At 48.9% G+C, this 10,429-nt stretch overlaps 1 protein-coding gene across 1 annotated transcript; it reads right to left on the bottom strand.

The window, feature by feature from the left end:
- Positions 1-550: 550 nt before the first annotated feature.
- On the bottom strand, positions 551-4,204 carry LOC123427659 (probable protein phosphatase 2C 44). The gene is made up of 5 exons (XM_045111755.1): positions 3,678-4,204; positions 2,141-2,392; positions 1,709-1,991; positions 1,421-1,575; positions 551-1,075 (listed from the first exon to the last, which is right to left on the bottom strand). Exons 1-5 carry the CDS (start codon positions 3,804-3,806, stop codon positions 935-937), a joined length of 960 nt encoding a protein of 319 aa, XP_044967690.1. The 5' UTR covers positions 3,807-4,204; the 3' UTR covers positions 551-934.
- Positions 4,205-10,429: the final 6,225 nt, after the last annotated feature.

Raw genomic sequence — 10,429 nt, 5'->3', positions numbered from 1 at the left:
ACATGCTCCTATCCTTACTTTCTGTTGGCTCTCACTAGGTTGCCTCCAAACTTGGTTCATCCTAGAGCTTGTTTGCCCACCCGTACCGCCTCCTACTTATTCGACCTCCACATCTAAGGGGCCTAGAGCGAGCAACCTAGTCCAAGAGACTAGGAGGGTCACTGTCTCACCTACAACTAGGTTAAACTGGCACCGCCTTGTATGTTGTTAGAATTTTTTTGGGGAAGAAGGTTTGTAGAATTTTTTGGGAAGGGAGGTTTGCATTCCTTGCCCTTAGTTAGCGCCCACCCAACGGTTCTTTCCTTAGTTTACACATCTTCTCAAAAAGAAATCCTAGAATGTTAGGTGCTTCCCTTAGTTTTTGGATCTTCAAAAAAAATCCTACAATGTTAGGTGGTCTTAAGGTTTTTCCCTTTCGTCCATTTTTCCGTAGCACTTTTGACACTGCTTTGCACTGTAGCGCATCTTTTTACTCAGGTGGCGGTGCATGACACTTGCACTACAAAGAGTTATAAGAAAACAAGGAAATAAGCTGCACACAGCCTTCAGCTTTTTAAAACAATCTTTTTAAAGAAGTTCAAAGTGCAACCTCAACATGATTGGTCCGTTACCAATTTACCATCACAATCAACCACGTACACAACGAGATGTTCCACAGATTGGCCGGGAACTTATGGTGGTGTGATATATGCACAGATGAATGATAGACACCCTGCACACACTATCCACTACTCACTACTAGCCCCAAGCCTCAAGACTCTCCACCGTCTTCCCATGAAATGTTCTACTAATCTCAAGCCTGTTCACAGCTACATACAGGTACAAACAATACCAGCCACTACTACATAATTTGAATCGGAGCAGCGAGAATCAGATCACGACCCCACATCGGTCATGGATCGAGAAATTGAAATGGTCCGTGAATGGGGTCGATTCAGCAGCGGAAGCGGATAACGATGCAGGAGATATCGTCCTTGCTCTTCCTCGCGAGCGCCTCGGTCGTCAGCCGCTTGGCTGCTGCCTGGGGGTCCTTTGTCGACTTCACGAGGTCCACGGCTTCCTGGTTCTTCATCACCTGGATTAATTCAGCAAAGAGGTGCAGGTTTAGGGACATGATGTGTGGAACATAACAGAGCTGTTTAAGACAGGTGAATCACCCTGGAAGCAGATCAATATCATGCACTTATTATAAGATAGAGGATGAACAAGAAACTAGAAGGTGTCGAACTCCAACCAGATGATGATTTTTTTTCAGAGAGCAGGGTGAAAAAAGAATACAAGGACTGACGTGAATAGGGAGGTAATAGTCATGATGTGCATGCCCAAACATCTTTTACAAAATTCTCAGAAACTGCGATCGGAAGCATGAGAACAAAATAGATAATGCAAGAAATGGTAGATAAGAAGTTATAGTGCAAACCTTCCATAATCCATCGCTGGCAAGTATGACGAACTCTATACTCGAGTTTATAGGTACATGCCTAATGTCAGGTTCTGAACTCAAGTGTGTCTTGAGGCTATGGTCACCGAACGCCCTTGCGACAGCGAGTTGGCCATTTACGCGAGGGACGTCACCTGTCAGCAAGTCGTCGAATACAATTATGTAACGGTGTTCACACAGTTATACCTTGTTTGACTTGGAACAACAATGAGATATAGAAAAGAAAAACAGAGCAATGATGAGACAGTTACACAACAGAAATCATACCAGGAAATGTTGTGACAAAGCCACCCTGCTGTTCAATCCTCTGCCTTTCATTGGATATGTGTGGTTCATGGTCCACGGTAATCTGATTAGCAGCACCCCGTTCACATAAAACCGCCCTCGAGTCACCTACGTTTGCTATCCACATATCCTTGCCATCAACCACAATAGCAGTAACTGCTGTTGAACCGCCTGGTCCAAGTTGCTTGGCATTTTCCAGAATATATTTGTTCGTAGAGCCATATGCATTTTTAATCGCTTCCTGAGGGTCAGTCCAGAAGAGAGGCTGCGCCAATACCAAAAGGGCAAATGTAAGCAAAAGGCATGTTCATGATGCAAAATAAGAAGGGTCTTATATCCATATGAAATCAACAGTAATGCATACTTCTCATTTTGCAGGAACTGAATAGAAATCCAAGTTTAGGAGCAAAATACCTCTTTGAGTATGTTGGAGAAAAGGTTAGCTCTCAAGTAACTGGGCACACGATCACCCAGATGGCCATCGAAAATGGCGAAGAGGCCAAGCTCATGGTTCTTATCGCACTTGTACTCTGCTACATGGTAGTCCTCCATGTCATGGCCAGATTTCCCTTCAACCAAGTGGAATCCATGCGTCACCTTGGTGCTTGACTGCTTACTCCGCCCCTTGCCAGTGTCAGTAGATGATGAATTAAGACATGCTGCACTCTGTCATACAGAGATGAGAGAAAGCAAACATAATGTCAGCATGTTAATATTCAGACTGGCCGAAAACAGGACCAACAAAGGAAAATGGTAATAACACAAAAAAGCATGCAGAAACTGGTGTTTTACTATATAATCTGTACTGGCAGCATATCAGGCCGAGACTCGAGACACTTTTTTTTTTGTTTCAGAAATAACGTCAAGAAACAATATGTTCAGTGCAGGAACAGCAAGAAAAACGTCACATATCCCGAACCTTGGGGAAAAATGAGAACAGCCTCGCCCCTATCTGAAAAACGCAATAGATTCACAAGCAACAGAGTTCCATGTTTTTTTTTGTGTGTGTGTGTGAACAGAGTTCCATGCTCATCAGCCAGGCTCGTAAATCGCAACTAATGAGAATTTCAGTAATCTAACAAGCTGACCCCCTTTTCTGGCGAGAACAAGCTGACCATTTTAAGAGTTCAAAACTTGCACCTTATTCTGTTGGATAACTTTTGCACAAATCGACACAAGAAACCAACAATTTTAAAACAAATATAGAACACGGAGCCTTCCTAGGTCCTACTATTAATTTTATACTTATAAGCAAATCGAAGGCAGCAGTGCGTGATTCCTTGCGGGTTTTGCTTAAGGCTAGTGGAGGAGTAGTGGCTAGACTAGACTAGACTAGACTGGACGTAGACGCGGTGCAAGGAAGGGTCCAAAAGGTGGACAGGTTGCTTACGGCTGGCATGACTTGCGTGAGTGCCGCACCCGCACCCGCACCCGCACCAGGTCAAAAAGTGGGAGCGATGCTCCCAAAGTCCAACTTGGCTTGGAACTTGCCAACCCAACCAAACCTTTCAAATCCCTTTATTATTATTTTTCTTCTTTTTTCTTTTTTGAGAAACCAAAGCTTTCAAATCCTGTGACCCCAAGTTTGCACCAGTTGTTGCAACCTTTTTACAGAATTTTATTTAACCGCCGCCAACAAGTAGCAGTAAAAAAATAGCCAGAAGTAAATCATGTGGTGGTGGTAATCGCTCGAAATCTCCTCTGCGCCGGTTGTAGAAGCTGATGATCGATTTTCGGTAGAGCAAAAGGAGGAATTTTTACGAGTTAACTCGCAGATCAACGCACCCAACCCAACCCAACCCAACCTGTCCTCTGTATTCATTCAATCAAACACCCCCAAAAAATCGAAACAGAAGTGTGTGTATATGTACAACTAGAGTATACGCGTGCAAGGAGGAGCTTTTGTATCAATTTTTAAAGCCCCGGCAGGGCGGGCGCGGTGGAAGCTTACCCGGATCATGTTGAGTATGTCGGGCCGCTTCCGTCCGCCGCAGGAGGAGGAGGACGAGGAGGAGGCGGCGGAGGGGGAGCAGGAGGCGGAGGACGTCGACGCCGTCTGCCGCTCCATCCGGCCGACCATAAGCCAAGAAGCACGAGCAACCGCCGCCGGCCCGCGCACCCGCAGGCCACAGCCACAAGACGGGGAGAAAGGGAGAAACTTGCTCGAGAAGACGAGGCGAGGTAGCGGCACACGGGCGGGGGTGGGGGGTGGGGGGGAAGGATGGAGAGATCTTTTGGGTTTTATTGTGGACTCCGCTGGGCTGGTGGCGATGTGTGTGTGACGACGGGTTGGCGTCTCCCCGGACGATTCCGTGGCCGGACGGACGACACTTGTGGTGGGAAGGCCAAGGCCGGGAAAAGCTTTGGGGTCGTTGGTTGTGCCGAGTACTAGTATTTGTGGTGGAGCCACGGCCCACAGCGACTGTGTGTGTGGGTGCCGCTACGAGAGGATGAGGGGGAGGAGGAAAATCGGCGGATCAACCGTCATCGGCAATGCAAGGCCGGCCAGGTATTTATATAGGCACACCATGTGGACTGGTTTTTCTTCCACGGCCCGGTTGGTTTCTCGACATGCTTCGGTTCATTGCGCCGTCGGACCCGCATCGGTTGCCTCTCCTGCGGTTCATGGTCGACGCGGACCTCATCTCCTCCCTATACCCATTTTCTTTCCTTCTCTCGAAATGGCGGCATATGGACGTCAAGGAGGTGATTGCCGGAGGTACCGAGCGGTACATCGCCGCGGATCTTTCCTTTTCATGGACACATATATTCTTCTTGTTTGTTTGATTTTTAACCTTGAGACAATGGTGGAGTCCTCCACTAATATATTTTTGAAAGTCATAAGAGCAACTTTAATGGGACGATCCATTTCGCCCGTGGTCGTCCGTTTGGGTCGGCGCGGGGAAAAATGATTACCCAACGCGCCGATCCATTGTCAAAACGCGTCCGCTTCACGTCCGCGCCAACCCATTTTCGATCCAAATTTGGGACTGAAATGCGTAGACGCGGACGCGCGCGCCCCTCGGTGTCCGCCCCCAACCACCGTGGTCAACATAATTTATGACAGCCGCCATCCTCGGACCCACGCGTCGGCGACCAAGCAAAGGCGTCTGCTGACGGCGGAGCAGCGGCGAGACCCCACATACGCGGCCGACTCCCCTAACTGGGAGGTGTGGTTCGCGGTGGAGCAGAGCCGCTGTGGCGTGCGCCAAGTGCAGCCAGGAGGCCCTCCGCCACCCTCGCCTGTCGTTAGCGACAAGGACCAGGAGGTTGAGGCCGCTTACCAGGCGACGCTCGCTGGAGTCCTCCGCGACAGCGAGGAAGAAACCCGACGCATGGGCGAAGAGGAGGCGGCGTACCAGAAGCAGCTCGCGGAGGCCATGGCACTGTCGGCCGCCGGCGACTGCGTCATGCCACCTCCGCCGGAGCCCGAGCCCGAGCCCGCGCTGCCGCGGAGGTCTACCAGTGGACCGGCGTCGTCCAGGAGTTCATCAGCGCGCCGCTCATCTGGCTGAGCGCGACCCCACTGTAGGAGCAGGCCTACCTCGAGCATTGGAGGTCGGTGCACCTGCAGGCGGAGCGCGCCAAAGGCCTGCGGCTCATGGAGCTGGAGAAGGAGGAGGAGGAGGAGCGTGCTCGTGCTGCTGCGCTGTCACCGCCACCGCCACAGCCTGCGCCGGCGGGGCAGACGACGAGGCACACGCAGTTGCGCTCTGAAACTCGGCGTTCCCCTGGGCCGGCCCTGCGGCAACGCTGGTCGACCTCACCGGCCCCGACGACGACGACGACGCTGCCTAGGGCTGCATGGATGCAGTTTTAGTTTTTTATTTAACGTAATGCGGACGCGACGTGTGGATTATCGCCGGTCTTCGTGGTCGGCTTTTAATGTTTAATTATGCATTATGTCTTCTTTTTTCTTGCCGGCAAAAAAAGGGTCCGGTCAGCGTTGGGTGCACGAACCGATACATTTGCGAAAGCGGACGTTCGTGTCCGCGTGGCTGACCCAAACGGACAAAAAGCGAACGAAATCGATGTCCGTTTGGGTCGGCCCGTTGAAGTTGCTCTAATTGCGGAATTATATGGGGGCCTCGCCCACAGGAGAAGAGAGGGGGCGCGACTAAGCACTAACTTACACTAAATGGCAAACAAGAATGGCGGGGCATCAAAGTGAGTTAAGAAAGGGGGAGATAAAATGCTCTACGCTCTCTCAGATCTACGAATCAACAAAGAAATATCCTCCTTCAATCAGGCTAGCCAGGGCTGACGAGAAGGCATAACCCCCATGAAGTGTTTGTTGTTTCGTTCTTCCCAAATACTTTATGTGGCCATAGTGAAAAGCCCCATATATATGCACATGTGCTTATTCTTTATAGTTCCTCCGTGGTGGATTAGTTGTAATATGTTCCCTGCGGTTGGCCATGAGATATATATAGAATTCCAGCATAGTGAATTGAAGTGGTGGGGAAAAACATATGCTCCAAGGTTTCTTCAACATGAGAGATGTAATCATCATTAGTCATGTGAAATATCTTTTGCGGAGAGTGTCAAGCCTGTCGGCCAGCAACAGCCAGGCAAAAACTTTTCCACTTCACGGTGCATTTTGATTTCCAAACCCATCCAAATGCCTCGTTCACAACAAGATCCTAAAACAAAGGTGTAGTATTGTTTCAATGTGAACTTGGCACCACCCAAACACATTTCCAAACATCCGTTTCATGCAACTGGTGTCGTCACCTTTTGCAACTCTTGAACTTCCTCTCTGGTTTGTATCTACAGTGAGCAATGGAAAATGCCCCTCGTCTCCCCCCGATTCTGAGGATAGAATAATGGCCACAGATGAGTTTTCCTCTCACGTGAACAAAAATTCCCTTGGTGAGATTCAGAGGTTGTCGTGGTTTTGTCACGGCAGATGTCCTCGTGAAAGGACTTAGTACTGGAGCCATCGCACCTTGGTGGCGACTCAAGGGGGTTAAACGGGAGGAACACGGCGATTTACCCAGGTTCGGCCCCTCAAGAAGAGGTAATAGCCTACGTCCTGCTTTGTGTGTATTGATGTGGATTCGATTATAAGGGAGGCGTAATTCGCCTAACCTAGCACTCGATGATTTTATATCCCCCTCCTCCTCCTTAAGACTCGCCTTTATATATAGGTCGAGCCTTTAGGGTTTACAAGAGTCCTTTCCTCCTTACACATCGTGACCATTGTAGTCTCTAAGTCGCCGTCCTTCAAAACCCGGAGACCTTCCAGAAATCATAACCGCGCCGCGGCCTTGAACCGCCCAGGCTGAAGCCCAATTAACCTAAAGGATGAATCGCCTTACTAATAACCCGGCCCATCTTGGGCGGGTCACTTAATAAGTAATCTCCCCAACATTAGGCCCCAGATTGACTTGAACTTTCACGCCAATGCTTCCGCTCAGTTTGAAGGTGATTCACTCCTTCGTCTTTCTTCATACGTCAAAAACTGTAACTCGCCATCTGGCACCGAAAAAATCCTTGAGTCGCCAAACCATTTCCTGTTGGCATCCTCTTATCCCTTGATTCTCGGGAAAATTAACATAATCCCAACGGATCTTTAGTGCATCGTTATCCCAAAATCTTCGGACGTCATCATGGCGAATCTTTTTATTCCCCAACGGTTCCCGCTCACGGCGCCTCGATTCCAGCGCCCGTCCTGATAAATAGATGGAAGGGACAGGGCTGGCGCTTCCCACCTACCAGTCTCGTCAGTCCCCCCCCATTATCACAGCAAAGACCTCATCGCTTCCCGAGGGCTCCGCCGCCGGCCGCAACTTCCGCCCTCGCCCAAGAAGCTTCAGCGCCGCCCATAAGCCGTTGCCGTCGTCAAGCTTCGCCCCTCGGACGATCCGTCCGCCGCCATTGACCATCGCATCATCACCGACCACCTCGTTGCTCGCCTCGAACTCCGCCGCCGCCGAAGATCTCTTCGTTCGTCGGGACCCCCGCGCTTCTTCAACGATCTCCGTCACCGTCGTCCTTCTTCGATCGAGAGCATCAGGTTAGGCCTTCATTCACCTTCTTAGGAGTAGGTTCATTTCTTGCTCGAGCTTTCGCCATTGCCGCAGCTTCGAAGCTTCTTCGCTCATAGTTGCTCATCTTCTTCGAATCGATTAGCCCGAGCACTGATAGGGTAGCCAGCGCCCGAAATAACTTTAATTATCCGCTGTACTCGTGAATCCTTTGAACACAATGTCTTCACCAAACGAGGGGCGTCACCTGATAATAAATTGTTCGTGCCCAATTATATTCATAGGTTTTCATATCTTTTTGGTAGATCCATTCCTCATTTACTTTTGCGAAAAACTGTTTGTAGCCTTCATCCCCCCTTAGTGTTTTGGAAAGAATAGATTTTACCATCCGCAGAATCATAGCCTTTGGGAATAACCCTACTTCCATAAGTCGCCATAGCAACCCAACCCGGCCTCTTGGCCTAGCGGGTTAAAATGGACCGATTCCAATTCACATAGTAGATGTCCAAGACATGTAATATCATACTTTTACCCACTTGTAGCATGGGCGCCGTCTTCAAGAGCGATTGGCTTCCTACCAAGGTTGATGACGCTGTCTTAGCTAATTACGTGAAAGCGGACTGTTTGGATCCTCAAGATGTCATTGGATGGCGCACCGGGTTGGGAGAAGACCTCCCTAACCCCAAAGAAGGGGAAATAGTAGTTTTTGTTGAACATTTGGAACGGGGTTTTAAGCCGTCTGGATCGAAATTTCTTAGGGACGCTTTGACCTTCATGAACGTCCGACTCCAGGATCTGGGACCCAATTCCATAAGCAATTTGAGCCAGTTCCAAGTTCTTTGTGAAGCGTATCTGCGAATCGAACCTTCTGTTCCTCTTTTCTGGCATTTTTTCATCTGAATCGCCAGACGGAATTCCACAATGGCCCCAGTTTGGAACTCGGTGGCGTCAACGTCCAGCGTCGTAGGGATAGTCCGTTCCCTTCACTCATCATGCCTAGCCATCCCAAGGGCTGGGGCGAATCTTGGTTTTATTGCCAAGAGACGTCCCCTACTGGTGAGAATAAGCTTCTGGGTTACAGGCTAACCCGCCTCCCAGTCAACTTCAAGCTCCCAGACAAGCTCACTGAGGAAGAAGAATCGGAGTTCATCCCAATATTATCTGAACTGAGATCCCTGACGAACAATGGTCTTACCGGGGTTGACCTGATCCGCTGCTGGGTCGAATGGCGGATTCTTCCTCTGAGCCGCCGAGATGGTCTGATGTGTGAATTTGATGGCACTCTGGATCATCCTCAATGCTACTTTCACACAGCATTAACAGAAAAATACATCGTTGCCATCATCAAAAAGTTGACCGGCGAGCCTGCGGGAAAGTGCGGCCAAATCGACCTTAAGCCCTTTTGCAAGATTAATCCGGCGCCCAAGGTAACCAAAACTGACCCGCCCTTGGTATTTATCCTTTTTTTTTATTGCCATCATGATTTCATAATATATATCTTTCCAGAAAGGCGATAAGTTCTGGTCCAGGAGACCTAAAAAGCAAGCCATGAAAACTGCTAAGCTGCCCTCTAAGAAAGCCAAGGGCAAAGGTAAATCTGCTGCGGCTGAGCCGTCTGAAGTCGACGAATCTCAAGTCGGCGACGCACTTTCAGAGGTACACATCCGTCCTCTTTTCACTCGCCACCTATCACTTTTGACCTTTTATTTATACCTTTCTCTCCCCTTGTAATAGAATGAAGATAACGAAAGCCCAGAAGACTCTGTTGAGGTAATTTCTGTTTCCTCCGACTCATCTCCTTCTCCTCCTAAGCCGGCCCGGCGAATATGTGGGAAAGTCCCCTTCTCACAACCAAATGCTCATTTGGACCCAAATTTCTTACTGAAGAAAACACAGCACGCCTCAAACCGGAAGACACGAAGTCACTCTGGCGATCTGATATCTGGTTTACCAGCAACAAACAAAAGAAAGCCAAGCGAGGTACTTTTACGAGTAACCATTATTCGTGCTTCTTTGGATCATATTTGTAACCCGCCTGAATTATTGATATATAATCCTTGCAGAATTCTCCTCCCACTTCTGGCGACTCAGTGATGTCTACACTTCTACCGATGATTCGAGTTCCGGGGTAAGTCTCTTGTCTTGACCTTTGAAAATAACGATCTTTTCACTTCCTTAACATGCTTATTCCCTTTTGTTAGGGCACAAGCCAAGAAAAGGAAAACCAGTGGATCAATTCCTGATGCAACTTCAGAACCTCCAAAGAAATCAACTCCGACTCAAGACGATCCGGATCATGCTGAACCTGCGATTCAAGTGGATCTTCCTGAGTCGTCGAAGGAAGCAATGGATGCCCCTGAATCGTCAAACCCATTGATGACAACAGAAGATCCAGATGCTGTCATTATTACTGGCTCTGGCTTTTCTAAGCCGGCAGCGACAGTTTTGTCCAAACACGTAGCATCCTCTTCTCAGGCCATTCCTGAGTCTGGGCTCTCCAAGGCGAAACTTTCCGATTATGCAAATCTGGAATTTAAGGAACTCTGTTCTGGCTTTGCAAGTCGCCTAGAAGCGAGCTATGAGATGGAGAGAAATCTGCTGAAGATGTTAAACAACAAACATGAGGTAAATCTTGTTATACTTATAATATTCCTCATACTATTCCCAGTAACCCCCAAGGGCCGGGTTAGCAGTAAAAAGATGAGCCGGGTCT

The sequence above is a fragment of the Hordeum vulgare genome, chromosome 2H (genome assembly GCF_904849725.1).
Source record: "Hordeum vulgare subsp. vulgare chromosome 2H, MorexV3_pseudomolecules_assembly, whole genome shotgun sequence".
In the NCBI taxonomy this organism is placed as follows: domain Eukaryota; kingdom Viridiplantae; phylum Streptophyta; class Magnoliopsida; order Poales; family Poaceae; genus Hordeum; species Hordeum vulgare.
Note: the sequence above shows the minus strand (reverse complement) of the source record. Positions and strands in the feature narration are given on the sequence as shown.

What these genes read in the sequence shown, in the direction of transcription:
- LOC123427659 (XM_045111755.1), bottom strand. Translation starts at nt 3,806, where the DNA reads ATGGTCGGCCGGATGGAGCGGCAGACGGCGTCGACGTCCTCCGCCTCC. An exon ending in TCTCCAACATACTCAAAGAG is followed by an intron (nt 1,992 to 2,140) that starts GTATTTTGCTCC and finishes GTATTGGCGCAG; the next exon opens with CCTCTCTTCTGGACTGACCC. An exon ending in CCAGCGATGGATTATGGAAG is followed by an intron (nt 1,076 to 1,420) that starts GTTTGCACTATA and finishes GAATTAATCCAG; the next exon opens with GTGATGAAGAACCAGGAAGC.